At 35.8% G+C, this 20,599-nt stretch overlaps 2 protein-coding genes across 2 annotated transcripts; one reads left to right on the forward strand and one right to left on the reverse strand.

The window, feature by feature from the left end:
- Positions 1 to 36: 36 nt before the first annotated feature.
- On the reverse strand, positions 37 to 7,090 carry an-0147 (juvenile hormone binding protein an-0147). The gene is made up of 6 exons (XM_028300437.1): positions 6,877 to 7,090; positions 3,460 to 3,629; positions 3,017 to 3,087; positions 2,458 to 2,597; positions 1,227 to 1,376; positions 37 to 371 (listed from the first exon to the last, which is right to left on the reverse strand). The coding sequence occupies exons 1-6, from the start codon at positions 6,944 to 6,946 to the stop codon at positions 214 to 216; spliced, it is 759 nt and encodes a 252-aa protein (XP_028156238.1). The 5' UTR covers positions 6,947 to 7,090; the 3' UTR covers positions 37 to 213.
- A 3,748-nt stretch (positions 7,091 to 10,838) lies between these two features.
- Positions 10,839 to 20,599, forward strand: LOC114349741 (lethal (2) k05911). The gene is made up of 12 exons (XM_028300221.1): positions 10,839 to 11,082; positions 14,143 to 14,222; positions 14,567 to 14,740; positions 15,055 to 15,176; positions 15,776 to 15,930; positions 16,725 to 16,831; positions 17,108 to 17,197; positions 17,791 to 17,942; positions 18,343 to 18,478; positions 18,570 to 18,708; positions 18,993 to 19,138; positions 20,058 to 20,599. The coding sequence occupies exons 1-12, from the start codon at positions 10,938 to 10,940 to the stop codon at positions 20,211 to 20,213; spliced, it is 1,602 nt and encodes a 533-aa protein (XP_028156022.1). The 5' UTR covers positions 10,839 to 10,937; the 3' UTR covers positions 20,214 to 20,599.

Consider the following 20,599-nt stretch of genomic DNA (forward strand, 5'->3'; position numbering starts at 1 on the left):
TTATAAGTCGGTTAAAAACAAAATTAAACTTTCATGTTAAATAAAAATAGTTTAATATCAATAAAAACACATACAAAAACTTTTATTTATCACAGACAAACTCATACATCATACTCATACCCTGCTTATCGCAGGTAGGTAGATAAGTTAATTATCTTTAAATAACCCCGCCATTTTTGAAATAAGTATAGAGTAGGTAACTTAAATAGTTTTTTACGACTTTAATGGGAATAACTGATCATATGGAACTTTCAGGAATATTTTGTTGGCGACTCGGATTCCAATCTTGTTCCAGTTGTCCTGGACGTATGGTAGCAACTCCCTGTAGAGCAGCCTCCAATTTTGATTCGTGAATCTATTTCCCAGTTCAGCTGTAAGCACAAAAAAAATGTAGGTGAGCAAACTTGAAACGATTCAATGCTAAGATGCGTAAAAACTTGTAGGATTGTAGAGTTGATCCTTTTTCTTGTAAAATAAACCATTCTTTTATTTTTCGTTTTTTTTTCTTTTGCGAAATGATCATCTTATACATTCGTTCCCAAAGTGGGGGGCGCGGGCTATCTGTGTACTTAAGTATAAAAAACCTGCGACCGCTGAGAGAATGCATTCGATACGACCAATAAATAATCTTGACTGGAATATTTTTTTGTAGGTTGAAATGTAATTTTTTGTATGGGGGCGCGTCTTAAATAATAGTCAGTCATACTCGTAGATTATACAAGTTCATATAGGTTACTATTAAAATAATGTCTAAAAGTTTTCGTCATGTGCCAGTGCACAGTTACCTACTTATGAAGGTACTTAAATTATATGGTGAGTGAGCATAAACAAAACAAACTTAAATTTTAAAAAGTACTTATTAATTGCATACCTAAGCTATAATACTTAATTTACTTCATACATACAAATAGGAGACACTAAGTATTTATGCATGATATGTATTTCCGTTTGATAAACTCAGTAGATAATGATTTTGGTCCTAAATAAATTGTTCATTAATTATATCTCACCTAACTGGATGTCAGGCCATCCACATGATCCACAGAATACCAAATATGATAAGTGTAAGGTAGTATCCTAGTTCCACGAGTACTTAGGTACATTTTATTTTGTTTTAAAGTGTAACTAAATCATCAATATTGATTGAAAATCGACAGGTATGTAATACATAATAATACCTAACCTAATAATGTTAGCGTTTAAAATATAAACTATACTATACTTACTCAATTCTTTACTATCAGGGTTTTCATTCGTCAGAAGTGACTTCATGTCTCCCACGTCAGGGCGCATGTAGAACGCATTGATACGTACAAAAGTGCCATTTTCAGTTTTTTCAGGAACACCGTCGAGTTTCCAAGTGTAAACTAAGTCCGCTGAAAGAATATATATGTTACGGCTAAAGATAGGTGTGAAAATAAACTTAAGATTAGCCGGCTAAACTTAAGTTTATCTTCGACGAGGTGTTAATGTTAGTTTCTTCTATCTTTAGCCGGCTAAACTTAAGTGTAACCGCAGACCCCTGGCTAAAAATGTAGAAGGAAATGGAAAAGGAAACAATGTAATAATGTTTACTATTTTGACACGAAAACTTTATTAAGAAATAATCACTTTCATTACACATACTTTTATGTACCTATGTAGGTATTCAAAATTACAATTATTACAATAACAAAATATTAATTACTTAAAACAATATCTACCTAATCATTAAAATAAAATAATAAGGAACCACTTGGTCATTACAGAATCTTCTGTAGGTATTTAAAATTACAAAATAAAACTGCGCGCGCGTTGTCTCCCCACCGCCCCCTCAAGCCCTCCGCCGGCCTGGCGCGCCCATCGAATACATTTTTAGCCGTTTCGTTTTGGCTAATGTGCACATTAGCCGGCTAAAGATGGAATATCACGACGCAAACTAACATGTTATCGAACTTTAGCTGCTTCTCGAAGACAAACTTAAGTTTAGCCGGCTAATCTTAAGTTTATGTTCACAACTATCTTTAGCCGTAACATATATATAGTAAATGATATAATTTTAATAACATAATTTAATTCATAAACTTACACGGCTCAATAATGTTTACTAAATAAAACACGAAGGATTTTTCTAAGGGTTTCGGTATAATGTAGGAATCAAAATAAGAACAAACAAAAATAGGTCTAGTTAAAAATATTTTTCTTTCTTTCTTTCTTTTTTCTAGTTATTATTTAGCGTAGCTATGTTGACGTCCCAGACAAATAACGCTAGCGCATAGCGGAGGGGCACGTCCCCAGAATGCCCACCCCAGTAGGCTACCGGTTTAAAGAGGATAGATGATAGTAGGTACTCATTCATGAGCTGTGATACCAATCGCACCCCCCTCCCCCCGTATCATGGCTGTTAAGGACCAGGCCCCCTGAAAAATGACCCTAGATACGCCAATGGACGTCAAGCTTAAAGATAAAAGTACTAACTCATATTTGTGCTGAATTGTCCGTTTGCACGTATCTGCAGCGAATTATAGCGGCCTTCTCCAATATACTGGCCCCGAATTTTAATTCTCGGAGTTGTTACATCCACCTCGAGATGAAATCGGTCTTCGTCAGCTTTGAGTCTGTAATTAAAATACATTGCAGTGAATACATAGCAATCGGCAAAAACCCACTGAAGAATCATATAAACACATTAAATTGAAACAATTATGTCTATAATTTCAGACCAAATGACACACTTCCTTGTTCTAGCAATTAGGCATAAGTAAATCTCTGTTTTTGCAAATCATTCAGTCATCTACAAAAAGTTGCATAGATTTTTTAAGCGGGTTGTTTAAGTTGTTTTGTTGTCCCATAGAGTAGGTAGTTAGATTCATCGTATTCTCAAGCTCTAATGATTTTTTTTTCTTCTAATATTGGAATGATAATTAAGTACCTACTTATTATTTTACTTCTTGGATTATTATTGGATACCTATTAGATACTCTTATACCTTCAGAGGGTTAGTTAATATAGCAAGTTTCAATATAAAATGAGTTACCTTGCATCGTGAATTTTCGAATTCTTCAGTCCCTCAACATAGATGTCTTTTGCTATTAGTTTAGCATAGATCTGAAAAAAGTCATTTGAATGGTTTATTCAAAAGCAGTTTGTGAGTAATATTATAAATAGAAGTCAAAAACCATGCTGGATGTAAGTAGGTACGTACTATAACACAGTAAGAACAAGTTTTATCTAATTTTAACTCTACATATTAAGACAAGGCTAGGAATATTTCCACGACATAATATTATTAAATATCATCTAAGAATATGGTCCATGCCAACATGCATCCGCGTCATGTTCAAATGCGTATAGTTAACTATGTAGAGATTACAAAATAACAAATTACAGTGTCTGAGCTACAACTATTAAACCCAACTTAAGAGAGCCCAAGACTACAATTTTCTTAGTCTAGATAAGAGCATAATATTATTATAATACCTGGTTATTTTTGTATTCCAACCGCAAATCCTTTTGGTTGTATGGGTCCACTGGTGGTACATCCAAGTCTGGGATTCCATCAGCTACAGAAGCAAGGCCGTCCTGGACTGCTTCTATCAAGCAATCGTTAACATCTTCAGAATCTCGATCGCATACCTTTAAATATTTCTCTGAAAATAGTAAAAGATATTTAGATATTTCTCTGAAAATAGTACAAGATAGTCGTAATTATAAAAATGAATCGCAAAATGTGTTGGTAAGCGCAACTCAACAACGCCAGGACCAATTTTACAAATTCTTTTAATTTTCATTAATGTTCGTTGAAGTCCAAGGATGAATTTCGATGAAATTCGAATAATTTCCGGGAAAACCGCGGTCGAAGCCGCGGGCGGAAAGTTATGGTGGCNAGTAGGTAATAAATGTAGAGCTAAGTCGCGATGATCTGGTACAGGTACCTAGATAATTTCTTCTTAAAATACTATTTCTTCTTAAAACAGCGTTATAATAGTATTGCCATAGAAACATCTAGGATAGAAAACGTTTTAGAGGAAACCTTGGCTCGGGAAATTACCACCAAAACCAGACGGTACGTAGAAATTAGTTGAGGATCGGACTGGGTGGCGTGCCTTGGAAACGCAGTCAACTCACGTAGTTCAAATCATTCAAGAGAAACCATTCAAGGTGCATGACAAAAAATGAAAAATAATAACTGACCTAGGTACAGTAGTGGATACGTAATTAGAAACACCCAGTACAATTTGGTGATTTGAAAGTTTAATACTTTTTTACTACAATTTCTGAATTCAAAATTCTTCTTTAAGTTAAAATACACTTACGTCTACTAGTTGAAACAAACATCAATAAGCAATATAAAAATATAATTATTAGAAACAAGTAGAATCTTAGTCTAGAAGTCTGGACGCAATAATACTTAGTTAATTTATTTTAACCAAGCGTGCGGCTTTTTGAAAACAAGTTAGGTACCTACTAGGTCACTACTTTTATATATTTTAACCATTCGTAGGAAATAACTGTAATATTAAATTCTATCATAAGTCCATCGACAAATTATGTTGGTCAAGGTGTGCAAACATCATTCCATAGGAATCTTTAAGTGTAATTTAACCTTCGAGGGCAATTCAATAATAGAACTAACTTGGATCTAAGGTTTCTTGAGTAAACAAACATGTTACGAGTAAGTAAATAAATAATCCTGAGGTATAATTTTGATAAAGTGAACAAAACAGTGATCGGTAGAGTTAACTTTGGCTAAATCGAAATTAACTAACCAAAACTCTTTAATTTTACAATCAACTCATGGCAATAATGTTGCTAACTCTAAAGAAAAATAATTTTACGTCTAATCATTATTTTATGCAAGTCAGTTGCTTAATAGCGACAATTGCATATCAATTGAATATAATTAAAGGGTTGGTGTCAAATGGCAAGATCAGAAAATGATATACTTAGGAACAATCAAAACGATCCGGAAAACATAGTACTTAGTAATTGCGAGTAATTCAACGTGCAAGGCCTCAGGTCAAGTCCAAGACAAACTGCGGTCTCGGGAAAGTTGTCTTTAACAAAACCTATTTTTTTAAAAACAATCAAAACCCGGTTTCTCAAAAAAATAAACAACTATAAATGGAAAGTATACATTCTGTAGTTAACTCATTGTAAATAGATATGACACCCGTAGCTTTACATTGATAATTTCAAATCCATGGACGGAGAAGAAAATTACTCTTAAGTAGGTAGGTCCTTCGCGTCCAGGATTTACAGGGCACCTAGTGCACCTACAGATGATTACTAGCATTTAATCGGAATAAGGTATTATAGCCCCCCTAGACAAGTGGCAAAATGTGACAGTTGTAATGTCGAAAGATGGTCGAAATGCCTTTTTGTATGGAGTTATAATGAATTCGATTTTCGATTCAATCAAAAAGTGCCACTCCTCTAGATCTACAGATAATCATGGATGGTCCCCACCTTGCATGAGGATGCAGGCCAATGCAGGTACGGAAATATAACCAGACACAAAGGAGAAACTTGACAACTTCGGTGCCAAAACAAAAGCATTAAACATATGGACCTGCAGAATACCAGAATATGCAATCATGCATCTATCTATAGTTATCTACAAACAGTACTCTACATTTACTTTTAAAGCTCAATTTATTAAGCCATAAGCGACGTAAATAAATATTTTATTAACGTCTTTGTTTTGCAATAGGTTTGTGATAGCTAAATTACTTAATCAATCAAATGTTCAGCAGGATAATAAAAAGGTTCGGCTAATAGGGGAGAGTTCGGTATATTGTACCGCCGGGTAAATTGTACCGCCGGGTAAATTGTACCACCCTCATATTTCGTAAAGTATTTATTTAATGTCTGTAATTGCAACACTCAGCGATACACAACTAAAATCAATTAATATCGGCCATGTGGTTTTTGCCGTGACAACAAACACGTGTGATTTATTTTGAAAAGTATTTTTTCATTGTTTTCAAGTAACTTTTGACAATACATGTTTAGTTTGTAATTTTGTTAAATTTAATGACAGGGTGTTTCTAATACATTATTTAAAAGCGTAAATTAGTGTGGATTACAATCATTTGAAACATTTTTTGCTATTTATAAGCTATTTTTTTTACCGATTTTTTGTAAGCACTATCACCTAGTCGGCTAAATTGGACCACATCAAGTTGTATGGAACTTAACCAAAGAATTTTGAATTTTTTTTTAGTAAATCATATTTTGAAGTTATAATAGCGTAGTTATGTTTGACTAACAATAAATGAAAGCAAAAGACTGGCAAAGTAGATAAGGTACAAGTGTGCGTTACGATAATTGGAATTACAAAACTTGTACTCAAAATCGTGATAACGTGTAAAACAATATCGATTGTCTATGTTATTAACTACTGTTCCTTTTCGTTTCCTAATTTGTTAAGAATGTATCGTATAATATTTTGCCATAGTTTTTTTATAGGCTTGAAATTTATTGAAATCCAATTTAGTAACCCTGTGGTACAAATTATCGAACCGGTTGGCTAAATTGGACCGAAGCTCTGAACTCGTACTTTGTTGATTTGTGCTAAATATACAACAATCATGTTAATTAATACTTATGAAATAGTAAGTTGAATAATGTATCTTTTATTATATACCATGGACATTAGCAAAAACAAAAGAAAACTATGTGTAAAATGGGATTGAAAAAAACTGGTCCAAATTAGCGGACTCTCCCTTACATAACGTATTCTTGTAAGGTTAGAGAAAGGTTTCTTTAGAAACTGAGAGAATATTAAAAAAGGTAGAGCTGTTACCAACGAAAACATTTTTAATATAGGCTAAGGTCATGCAGAATAAATTTAATTAAGTGCATATTTGACGTAATCTATTATTATTCACTTACCTATGTCAACAAGTCCATTACAAGCGAGAGTCGTTGCCAAAACTAAGACATATTTTAAAAGAAACTTCATAATTATTTCTCAACACTATAAAGCAAATGATATGAAGGATATATTTTGTATTGTTATTTTGTACACGAGTAGCGTGACCGAGTGACTGACTTCGTGTGCTGACTGTATGAGCGGTCAGCTTTGGCCGTTGGGCAGATTGCATAAACAGCCGCCACGCAATGTCACCCATAGACCTACGGTACGGAATACGCGAATCACGGCTTCTTTTCTTCATTATGTCAGTCATTCTTAACAATGACGCCGGTTAGTGCAGTCATCTGTTGTAATTAAGAAACATATAACATAATGTTATAAGCAATTTGTGGGTTAAGTAACAAATTAACGGATATCGTTCAAATTAAATTCGTAGAAATTGGCTCTACACAAGAGATAAGTCTCCGTTTGCTATTACTTTTTAGCTTTTTTGGTTCATTCCACAAAATGATCCCCTCATCAACAAACTAACACTATTTAAGGATGCTCCTACGTGGTTTAAATTACAAATCATAAGCATACACAATACACATCCAATTGAAGCATAAATAAATAAATAAATAATCGGCCTGGGTCGTTATGTCACAGCATACCTGCAGCTCCTTTTAATGAAACCTGTCTAATGGACTTACTTAGCTTAATCACCAACTTATGCAGACAGGAATTGCACCGACAGTCGTAACAACCGTATAGATTACATAAAAAGACACAATCTTCAACGTCTAACCGAAAAACACGATGCAAAATAAGACAATATGCAGTCTCTACATATTAAATATTCAACCAAAAACAATTAAAGTTGCAAACGAGTCAAACTTGTTTTGCCATACAACTTGTTGATCAACAGTAGGTCATCTTATTGAGATCTCTGTCGAAGATTGCTAGAACAAAGATTGCCTTTTTGAAATATTTATAGCAATTTTGCCTTCCAGATGCCGCATGCTAAGATGGTATCAAAATTATCTTCGAGCCTTTTCATAGCAATAGCAATTCAGCTCAGAGAAGTCACTTGCTAAGAATGTTTGATAATGATACTTTAAAACTGCCTTTTTAAAAAAACATAGCAATTCAGCCTCACAGAAACATATAACTTGGAAATAATCAGTAATTAAAGTGTTTGTTAAACACTTTCATAGTCCAAATTGCTGACCTTTCGGATGTGACAGGTATTAAAGTATTCAAGTCTCTTATCCGAAAACGCCCTAGGTTTAGTAATTAGAAGTGCATGACTATTTAATGATAAATCGTAGGGCAAAACCAGTCAACAAGTAAGTAGTGGGTGTGTAGAGACACTCGCTGTTTGCCAGGGCTTTAACTTACTTGCACCTCAACTTGCGAACATTTTAATCATTGACCTAATAATATATGTCTGATATTCCAGAGTGCATGCAGTGTTGTGTGGAACAAAATTAGAACGCCATAATTAATGACCGAGATTATATCGCATGTCATTTTCAGTTCAGAGGTACTGCTTTTGGTAGCTTTTGGCACATATCTTTGACATTTTAGCACCGAGTTCATAGCGCAATGCGCTCCGAGCTACGCGTCAGCCTTTGCATGAACAAAAAATGCACGCGAACCTAAACCAGATTTTTGAGCTTTAAGTCACAGCCCTGTTTTGAGCTCTTTGCTAATTGCATCAGCATCCACTTATTAGACCAAGTTTTACTAACAAACATGTTTCAAAGCTTTACCACAGAATATTATTAAGTACGTACTACTACTGGTACTACGTACAGAAGTTTTACTTTGCGAAGGTATTTAAATAAATGTATGCTCAATATCATTAAAAATATGGTGTAATTTAGCTTGTCTCAAGAGTCAAGCATCATTTTGTTGCCAAACGTCGTCAGTGATCGGCACTGCGCCGAAGCTATAGATAGGGCTGACTTCGGTAAAATAATGTGACGTGAGGTGCCAAACTGCAGAAAATGGTGGAGGAAATACATGATTTAGCATGAATTATCATGAATAATATTAACTACTTATTTACCTCTCAGTGTCGTGAGGCAACTTAAAAAAGTACATTCTGTGTTTTTATTATTATTTAGGCCGTTAAATACTGCACAGTATTGAGTACACAATTTTCTTTATTTTCTTCCATCATACACAAGAATACGCGTGCGTGAGTCAATGCTCGCACGTATGTGAGGCCTTGTCGAATAGTAATCCTGTAGGGGGCCATCGTGCGTGTTTTGTTTTCGATGTAAACTCGCGGAGATGAACAGGCCTGGCTTTACACTTAATATCAGCGCAGTGCGCTTTGGGCTTTGCAGTGTTGCTATGTACTTTTAAAATACATTTTTTTTAAAGGTTCTTGAAACCTTTCTATAAGTATCATTCATTGTAGCAGTTTGGTACTAGCAGACAGGCAAAAAATTTAAATCAATGCTTGGTTTCCGATGTAAAAAAAACTTACTTACAAACTGTATGTAGCTTAAAACTGCAACCTTAATTGCACAGTTCTTAAAGAACCTGGCTGTCAGACTTGATAAGTGTTAAACCATTTGCGACTGACTTTGTGTCCCTACTTTTTGCGTGCAAATATTCCTAAAGAAACCGATCATTGACATAACGGAACATTTAAGATTAACGGCGATAATAATAACCCTAAATAAATGATGTGCGTTTCTCTAGCGCGTACCTACATCCTTTATTCTCACTTTAAATAGTGGTGTTATTTCAACGGTAATCCACAGATGTATACGATTGAACTTTTGAGTATCGCATCTAATCGCTTTGCTTGTTCCGTTTATCTACATTCCAATCATGATTAGTGATCTAGACAAATAGGTCTCTTTATTTCCATGCACTAAATGTGTATTACATTAACATTTGCAAGTTATTAACGTTGTTATTTGAGAAATTGATGGCGCATACTTAAGACAGTTAGTTAGGCACTAATCTGAGATAAAGTGGAGCGGCCTGCTCTTAAAAGCGTTCGTCAAAAATATTAATGAGACTTATTTCGAGCAGGTCATCGACACTGGTTCAGTTGTTTTTGTGGTTAACATATCTCCATCGTGACAAAGATTGACTAAAAGCACCAACAAATCTGACATAGGTATTCCTTAAGGAAAACTGGACTAAAACGTTTCAGTAAAAAATAGAGTTGATTATTTCTTTTTTAAAAGAGGAAAGTACCTAAACACACAAGTTAAAAATGAACGATTCACAAATACTTACCTGTAAATTTTAATTTCATGAATATACTCATGAAGTAGCTCATCAATGTTGGTTTAGCAGTTTCAGGCTGAAAACCGGAAACGCGAAAATAAATTCGAAAATCATGTTAATTCATTCTATTATAATTAAATTATTTGATCATTTCATTCAATAAAGTCAGCATTTTTTTACACATTGAAATACTTTCAGCAAAAAGCCCTGCGACGACCACACGTTTTCAAAGCGAGTTAGTTAGTAGGCAAGGTCGACGATTTTTATTTTAATAAAGAATATTAAACTTTAAGGTTTAATCGTACAATTTAAAAAATACATTAAGTTTAATTTATTTCGCTATCTTCGTACTGCACAAAATACCATTCTAACGAACGATAACTGAACATTAGCGCCAATATTGGAAGCCGCGATTTCACGGGCCTGGCGTCTTGGCGGCGCCCGTGGCAAAAATTATTTAAAACTTACCTGTCGCAGAACCTTTAAATTACAGTGGGTATCGAATTGAGCTCTTTACCATCCCAGCGAAGGTCAACGCTCCCCGAATCATTTCTTTGTTGTGATCCGTGTGAACTCTAAAAAAAGAAAACACCATCAATCGAAAACACCCTCGCGAATGCATTCAGTCGAATGGTTGTCATATTTTATAAAGCTCGTCTGTATCGAAATGTCGAGCCATACAAAAGAAGAAAAAGCTCTGTTATCTTTTTAACCTAATGTAGAGCGTCAGTAAAAATATTATAAAGCCGCGAGGTGAGGAGCCCGAAGCATTTTGCGAAGCGACTCCTTGCGGGCCGCACATCCTCGCGTCGCGCCCGCTAATCCTTCGTAGTATTAGTGAATGAATAAAATGGCAATGGGAACTAAACTGCTAATTCTCTGGATGGGGCTCTTGGCCTTGACATGCGGCAGTGACTCTGAGAACAGTAATGGATTTTCACCGAAAGATGGCGCCTTTTACACCGATGATGCGGTTATAATTAATGGTGAGTTGTTTTGTTTTTCTTCTGACGAATTGTTATTACTAATACGAGTATTTGTAGCATTTTTTTTTTAATTTTGCCTTATGTGCGTGTGATGTTCAAAATGTGTAATGCCTTTATAAATTTTTTCGTGAATTGACACTGAACTTCAATTTCTGTTTCAAGATCAATGTCGATATTTTGAAATAATTGACTGATTTATAGGCGAATGAATGGGACTTTGAATACTTGCACGGAGAAGAAAATTCCTAGAAGTCATAGAAAAATAGGTTCTAATTTTCCTTTATTTTTCGCAAAACGAGTCATTATTATTCTTACGGTGTGGGCACTAAAACAATGCTCGTCACAGTCAGTATGAGGTTTTGAGGCTAGAGAAAGTTATTTGCAACTGAGATGTCCGGCCACAGGCGAAAACGATCGGAAATAAATTTTACTCGATCGATATTTGGCACTTTGCTATGTAAATTAATTGATACCATTACGGTATCTATAAGATAGTCTGTCTGACAGTAATGTAGAGTTTAAATAATGTGCTTTGGTGATGTTGATGTGTCTAAATCGTCAAAATCGTGTAATGGTGGTCGACAACCCGTGTCCGATTATCTTGAATACAAAACAAACGTGGGACACTATTGAAAAAAATCTTTAAAGAGCGAATTATACCCGCATGTAAAAGGTTCCGTACTACATGGTCAATTAACAAGTGCATTTCGGATAGAATTCTTTATAATTTCGCGATATTTTTTCTGTATCTATTTGAGAATAATATAGGCCCATTTTGGGTCATTAAATTACGTCTTTTTACAATATCAATATCTATCCATGAACCTAGTTTCTGAAATTTTCCTCATAACGAGTGAGTAATCATCAATAGGATCTGTTATTCAGTACGGGACCCTAAAAATCGGTACGGGATCGATTCAATGCAAATTGTCAAACGCCCACACCCCGCAGCCGATCACATCAATCAAAGCATTGTTCGCGCCACTTAGACGAGCGCTTAAGTAGTGCGCTTTTTTGCTCGAGGACATTAATTAGATTGAACGCCGGAGATTGAGGACGGGTGACGCTGCTGACATTTTCCTACATTGGATCGCTGAACCCGGAATCCTGAGAACAATTTATTTTTTAGACAACCGATCCAACATGTTTACTGTCGTTAAAAGTCAAAGTCAAAATCTATAATTTGCTACCACAAATTTTTTCGAACACAAAATGTACCTGAGGGTAGATTTCTATTTTAAGGGTTCATCGGAATATATGCAAAGTATAAACAATAAGTCCGAGAATTCTGATGTCAAGTTCAAGGATGGGTGCTGCTAGGTGCAATAATCGGTCCACTCACATGCCATATACATATAGACGAAGCTGTATAAGAAACAGGCGAGACATGCAAAACCGACTGTTATAGATTAAAAACCACTCCCTTACACTGTAATAAAGTTTACTTCAGCTTAACATTGCAGCAGCATACAATTTTACATGTTGGATCTAGGAACCTTTAAAAGACATACATTATTGTTATATCGCCAGAGGAAATAAGACTTAATCACTGTGCATTGAGGAGCTTAAATTGTGTAGAAGTAAAATTGTAACGGCTGAAGCCTCAATATCAGCTTCAAGGTTGGCTGTTCAAGCTGCAAATCGGCAAGAACTAACTTTACGAGTCCAATCAGTTAAATTTACTACTATAGAATATACAAAGATGAGTCAGATAAAAAGAGAAGCAATAAAACCTCCACTATACTAACTTGATATGAACAAACTACTATAATCTTACAAGCCGGGCCCATAACATTACTTTTTATTATGATAAACACTGGTTTGCTTGTATTTTTTATGGGGCTTTAGTTATCATTTTTATTTATTAATAAATTATTGCATTACATAGATAGGGTAAAGCTGCAAAATTATTTTATTAAATAAAATACCAACTTTAACTTAAACTTTTTACCAGAGGCTTATTGGATAAATGAGACATTTCAATGGTATGTGTTCTAACCAAGGCATTACACATTCCTTGAACGCAGTCCAGTCAATGCCTAAATGACGTTGGAATCGAATAAAGTCGTTACATTATAACGGTAACGGTATGCAGTGGTACGAAATAAATAACATACATGTTTACATACGGCACACGCGTTGTAGTGAGCTGACTAATTCTCGCTGATCCTTTTTGGAATAACAATGCGTGTTTGCATAAGCGGCAATGAAAAAAAACGGTGCTTTACTACACCATTATAGAAACGGAAGACAGAAACATATTTTTCTCGTGTTATAAGCTGTACTAACTAAAGTTACCTACATAAGAAATAGTAGGACACGAAAAACTAGGTAAAACGTTTTCGGAAATGATTTTTTATATTGAGAAAATATACTGCCTCAGATTTTGAGCCACTATTTTTTTCAAATAACTACACAACTAACATCGGCTATCATACATAACACTTGATACATAAATACCTGAGTCCGGCACCTAAGTTGCGAATTTACGCACAAAATAAAGTTGCGGATGAATTCTTTCTTATCTAACCGCAAAACCAGAGCGAGTTCATGGTAAGTAGTACGCGTATTTCTGAAACCATAAAAAGCGACCTTAATAAAAATAAATATTGACGGTGCCCAAACAAGCTTTCGTGGGTGGCGACTGGTTTTGGGATCTTACATACTACATATTTTGTTGATGTTACGGTACTCGTAACTGAAGATACCGTTAGTACTTACTTAATGGATTATAAATTAAGTCATTTCAAAGTAATTGGCGAATGTAGACATGGCGTAATCAATAATTCCATACAACCGTTTCATAAAAACAATTATGAAGCTTCTCGCAAAGAACTGTTACTTGTATAATTTTGATGCTTAATGATAATGAAGGCAAAAAAAATATTGAAATGAGACCGTCTTAAATTTAACGGAGCTAATAACTTGTAGCGAAGTCTGCTCTATTTTTAAAAACTACGGCTGAACAGGTTTATTTAAAGCAAAAAAGCTATAAATCTCCAATCAAAAGGAGAAGGTTCTTGTCTGTCAACTTGAAATTATTTTTTTTGTGTTTTTTAGCGGCCGTGAGTCGCGCGAGGAGGGACACAACTAATAGCACTAGAGATGGGAAACAACTTCTGTATTTTCAGACTAGATCGGTAAGTTTTTGTAGAATAATTCATGCTGTTTGTTTCCTTAATAAAGAAAAATAAAATATATATAAATAAATAATTTCTGTATACACTAAAGGCAACTACTCTACCGGCTAATCAATCAGCATATAGCTCAACCACTGAACAAATTGTGCTGAAAGGCATGCAGATAGTTATTATGACGTAGGATACAAAATATAGGCTAAAAAGGGATTTCCTAAATTACACCCTAAAGAGATGAATCGGGGATCCACAGTTTAAACACGAGCGAAGCCGCAGTCGAAAGCTAGTTTTAGAATAACAATCACGCAAATTTCAAAGCAATTTTTTAATGCTATCCTTTTTTTCAGCAAACTGATGGAGCTTTTGGCATGGACTGTGAAACAACCCTGGGTAAAAAGGGGACATGCAAGAGTTTCCGAGAATGCTACCCATTGATAAAGGTGGTAGACGTGTCAGGTGTTGACGGATGGGTGATGGGACATTACGACACATGCAGCTATATTAGCGCCGACAATATGGAGGTTAGCGCACATAAAATGATAATTACTTATCTTTAATTTAATTTTTTCGAGCATTAGTATCATTAACAGCATTTCTTGTACTCGTACAGATAAGTATCAGTAAATAATAAAGTCATTTATTTCCAACAAAAGGTTATAAAATTATTTTTCTAGCGGCTGCTGCACTTAGACTAAGCTGTGCTTGTCAAAAGTTTATGCAAACTGAAATTTCCTGATTTAAGGACTCACGGTGTATCTCACTTAACAGTAATTAAAGTCTTAAACAAGATATATTGTAATATTATTATGCTCAAAGTATTTTGTATGTATTTTAGGTCTTTGGCGTATGCTGTACCGAGCCCGTAGGAACTCCACCTCAACAGGAGCCTGACGTTCAGCGACTGGGAATCTTACCCGCAGCCGCACCTATGCAACTACCCCCAATGCAGTTAGCTGGGTAAGATACAAATCACCAGACAAAATAGTCATTTTTATTGGATTTATAACCTAATAATGCTGTATTTTTACATAACAGAGGTTGTAATAACTGTAATATCAATAAATTCCGACGCCAGTAATTCCGACTATTTTAATGGGTTATGTGATTTACAAAATTATTGCCATTTTTTATCTTTATTAAGGTGACCCGCATACAAAGTATGTAGTTGCATATTTGCCCCAAATTCATGAACTAATCCTCGTGTTTTGAATCACACCGCGTAGCTATGCGCCACCCACATAACGAAAGGTCACGTCATGATTATGAGGCATATAAATCATAGAATTCATGGTCATTGTACTTTCCAGCCTGCAATGATGATAAGTCGATTTTCTGTTGAGGATCCCATACTTAACTTTAAAATTTTCCATAAATATTGCATCATGTGTTGTTACATGCAATCCCGGAAATAATTTACAATATTAAATGTTGGTGTATAATACAAAGCGTTCTATTTTTGGAAAGTGATTGTACTGTATTTTTAGTAAGTTGAAAAAAATAATTTTTGGTATCCGTAAGCAATGGAATTGATTTGTTTTCAAAAAATTATGATTCAGTTTACAGAGAGGCGTTCTGTCAGCTCTCTCCGCGCAGTGGCCGTTTGGAACAAACTTCAACTTCCGGCAAATCCCGGCCAACTGGCCGCCAACCATCCCGCCACTGCCCACCCATCCGCCTGACCACACTGCCCCGACACACCCACCCTCTCTTGGTAATTATTACAGATATTGATAATCAAGAAGTACTAAAGGTAGATAGCAAAGCCTAAGAATAGGGTTACTTGACTTAAGATCCTATGTCCCTATGTCCCCTAGGGGTCATCCATAAAGTACGTCACATGTAAAGAGGGGGGGAGGGGGTTGACAATGTGTGACATGGTGTGACAAGGGGTGGGAGGGGTCCTACGTTTCGTGACATCACATTTCAATTGTTTCAAATATTTGATATAATGTTGATTTCATAAAAAAAAGTACTTAATTTAAATGGAAATAAAACTAATTTCGGAACTGCTGTTAATTTAATAATTTTTCGATGTGAAATTGCAAAACATGNCAAATATTTGATATAATGTTGATTTCATAAAAAAAAGTACTTAATTTAAATGGAAATAAAACTAATTTCGGAACTGCTGTTAATTTAATAATTTTTCGATGTGAAATTGCAAAACATGTGACGTCACACTAGGGAGGGGGGGGGGTCTCAGAAATGTGACCACCTGTGACAAGAACGGAGGGGGGGGGGTCAAAAAATCATGAAATTCGTGTGACGTACTTTATGGATGGCCCCCTAGATGGGGCAGAGGGCGTCCACAGTCCTCTATCGCGATCAGTCTTGAACTTCGCGTTATTAAAATAGGGTTGACCCTGAATCATCTCATGAACCAAAAACAGGCAGAGAGAAGACGTGTACTTCAAGAAACAAACAACGACCTTATTAAACAATTTAGAATCTCTGACCAAATTATTTAGAAGGTATAGTGTAAAACTTGAAAAAACTTTTTTTCAGTTGCAGGTGTTGTTACCACTAGACCACCAAGTGCTACCACTTCACAGACAACATGGGCAACAAGGCCTCAGATGACCAGCAAGCCCNCCAAGCCCACTACTAAACAGGTAACAAAATAATTCTCAGTGGCGCAACTATAGGGTGGCAGGGCTGACAAAATGACCGAGGGGCCCCCGGCCCAAGACCTTAATCGATGGTCGCTTCAGGCCGATGGTCCCGGGGCCCCCCTGAAAAATAACCCTACTTACGTCAAGGGCCAATTTGTCACGGGCCTCGGATGATATAGTTACGCCACTGATAGTTCTAAAAAATTAAATGGTAACCTATGTTATCCGTGGTCAAACTAAAGAATCTTAATTGGTATTTAAAATATTGTATTTCAGACTTGGCCACCTATGTACCCAACACAACCAAGCAAGCCCACACAACCTCAACCAGTTGTTGACTTTTCATGCGGAAACAAGAACGCCAAGGTAAATATTTATAACTAGCTTTTGCCCGCGGTTTCAGCCGCGTGAAATTTAGTTTGTCACAGATCGTCATAAATTATAGCCTACTAGCTTTCCGCCCGCGGCTTCGCCCGCGTGGAATTTTGTCTGTCACAGAAAAACTTTATCGCGCGCGTCCCTGTTTCAAAAACCGGGATAAAAACTATCCTATGTTCTTTCCCGAGACTCAAACTATCTCTATGCCAAATTTCATCAAAATCGGTTGCGAGGTTTAAGCGGGAAAGCGTAACAGACAGACAGACAGACAGACAGACAGACAGACAGAGTTACTTTCGCATTTATAATATTAGTTGGGATATGTTATTCTGGGTTATATACAATAATACTGTAAACATCAAAATCCGTTCGGTAGTTTTTGCGTGAAAGAGTAACAAACAACCAGACATCCAAACTTTCGCATTTATAATATTAGTAGGATTATTACAATTTTATAGTATTTATAATATTAGTAGGAAATTTCAAATAACTTTATGACTGTTCATCCAAGACCCGCGCAAATAAACAGAAATGCCATGAAATAGAGTGCAAAAATGAAATTTTTGGTTTACGATTTATAGATCAAAGAAGACGAGCGTATCGTTGGTGGCCATAATGCCGAGCTGAACGAGTGGCCGTGGATAGTGGCTCTGTTCAACGGCGGTCGCCAGTTCTGTGGGGGCTCTCTCATGGACGACAGACATGTCCTATCGGCTGCTCACTGCGTGGCGCAGTAAGTGTTGTTGAAAATTATTATTTTTTTGCGAATTCCTTCGAAAGTCCTCCCAAAAATATTTTGCGAAAGCTCGATACATTATAGGACGCATTTACACCTTTGCAGGTAGGATTTTATGAAAAAAAAAATAGTGTGGAATTATGATCTTAATCTGACAATAGTGCAACATAAAACTTTTTTTGGTTTTTTTGCAGAACTTCTGTTCAAAGATGATAGACAGCTTAAAGGTCTGTTCTACATCATTGCAATAATACTTACTAAGTTATTATAATTAATAATTCAGAGCTATCAATAATAAATAATTTATTAATCGATAGTCTTGTACAAAAGACATCAACGCACTCTTGCAAAAAAAAACAATAAAAAAATTCGAAATATATTTTTTTCTTTTTTTTAGTATGACATCTTGGGATGTAGCTCGTCTGACTGCGAGACTTGGAGACCACAATATTCATTCGAACGCTGAGACTCAGCACATCGAAAGGAAAATTAAACGCGTCGTACGACACCGAGGTTTTGACATGCGAACCCTGGTAAATACACAAACAATTTTGTACCTATTTGTACCTTTAACCGTTTTATAGCCGGACTAAGTATTTGAATATACTGTAATTCATTTCACAGTATAACGACATCGCCATCCTGACTTTGGATCAGCCAGTAAAGTTCACAAAGGCGGTGCGCCCTGTTTGTTTGCCCAGCGGAGGAAGAGCTTACGCTGGTTTAATGGCCACTGTAATCGGCTGGGGCAGCTTGCGAGAGAGTAAGTGATCATAAAAAACATATTTTTTTACTTAAATCTCCAAGAGTTAAAATGCCAAGACAATGATCTTTGATGAAAATAATACGAGTCTATTTTTGTGATGGATCTAACACAGCGAAAAGGCTACAAGACCATGGGTAAAAAGGGTAAAATTAATATGAAAATGCGACATTGATGTACGATGCACTATATCATTTACCGCAGACACTCTATCTGGACCCAAGTCACATTAACTAAATAGAAGCTATAATGAATATAATGTAAACTTGCCTTTATTTTTCTAGGTGGTCCCCAACCAGCGACTCTGCAGGAAGTTACGATTCCGATCTGGTCGAACGCAGAGTGCCGGCTCAAGTACGGCGCGGCTGCTCCCGGCGGCATTGTAGAACACATGCTGTGCGCTGGAAAGGCTAACATGGACTCTTGCAGCGTAAGTGTTAAAAAAAGAAAAATAAGCTTCAAATAAAAAAAGAAAATAAGTGACATACCTTTTTTTCTCCGATATAACTTTTTTTCACAACTTTTTACTGGAAAATCAAAGTTGAAATCACAATTTTGGAAAGGTCACATTTAGTTTTGCAATATTGTATATTTTTTTTTTGTTTTGAGGCCTATTATTAAAAAAAAACTTAAAACTCGATTCCCACTGATTGTAACTGAAATTCAGCCAATCACAGGCTAGAAACTTTTTTTTATCTTTCAATCTAGTTTTTAGTTTGAGCAGGCCTGTTCATCTCCGCGAGTTTACATCGAAAACAAAAAACGCACGATGGCCCACCTACAGGATACTATTCGACAAGGCCTCACATACGGGCGAACATTGACTCACGCACGCGTATTCTTGTGTATGATGGAAGAAAATAAAGAAAATGGTATGGTAATGGTATTTAACTGCCTAAATAATAATAAAAACACAGAATGTACTTTTTTAAGTTGCCTCACGACACTGAGAGGTAAATAAGTAGTTAATATTATTCATGATAATTCATGCTAAATCATTTATTTCCTCCACCATTTTCCGCAGTTTGGCACCTCACGTTACATCATTTTACCGAAGTCAGCCCTATAGCTTCGGCTCAGTGCCGATCACTGACGTTTGTCAACAAAATGGTGCTTGACTCTTGAGACAGGCTAAATTACACCATATTGTTAATGACATTGAGCACACATTTTTTAAATACCTTCGCGAAGTAAAACTTCTGTACGTAGTACTTATTATTATTCTGTGGTTTGAGTTTCATTTCACTATGCGGACTTTATCGTGAAAAATGGTCCTTATCCTTTAATTTGTTATTTTTATTTTTTGGTCATAATTTAATGTATTTATGATCTCTTTTTGTTTATAACAGGGTGACAGCGGTGGTCCCTTGATGGTGAACGAAGGAGGCCGATGGACGCAAGTGGGCGTTGTGTCTTGGGGCATTGGCTGCGGCAAAGGGCAATACCCAGGGGTGTACACGCGCGTCACCGCTTTCCTGCCTTGGATTCAAAAGAACTCGAAATAAACTACCTTATAAGCCTGAAAGAACCCGCATGAGATGTTTGAGAAAAGTCTTACAATCGATTTAGTTGAAAGAGTAGGTCTCTAATATGCCGAGAAATACACATTTCGAATCTAGCATGGTAAACTGTTTAAAAAAATCCAAATTGATCTAACTGCTTATTCCATATAAATATTTTGTGCGGGAACTTTTTTAATATTCCTAAAATCATTCAAAATTGAACACGATGATTCATCAATTATCTTGAGAAAGACAACCCTGCAGAACTTGCCTTTCTTAATAAATTGGTGATTGTAATGAACAGTATTTGCGGAAATGGTATGGGGACTGAATTGTACTTAGTTTGTGAAAATCGTGCCAATTAGTTTAAGATTATAAATAAAAATATT

Source organism: Ostrinia furnacalis, unplaced genomic scaffold (genome assembly GCF_004193835.3).
Source record: "Ostrinia furnacalis isolate ACB-3 unplaced genomic scaffold, ASM419383v2 OfSCF0710, whole genome shotgun sequence".
NCBI lineage: Eukaryota > Metazoa > Arthropoda > Insecta > Lepidoptera > Crambidae > Ostrinia > Ostrinia furnacalis.

What these genes read in the sequence shown, in the direction of transcription:
- an-0147 (XM_028300437.1), bottom strand. Translation starts at nt 6,946, where the DNA reads ATGAAGTTTCTTTTAAAATATGTCTTAGTTTTGGCAACGACTCTCGCT. An exon ending in TCGAAAATTCACGATGCAAG is followed by an intron (nt 2,598 to 3,016) that starts GTAACTCATTTT and finishes TTTTAATTACAG; the next exon opens with ACTCAAAGCTGACGAAGACC. An exon ending in CCCTGATAGTAAAGAATTGA is followed by an intron (nt 372 to 1,226) that starts GTAAGTATAGTA and finishes TTGTGCTTACAG; the next exon opens with CTGAACTGGGAAATAGATTC.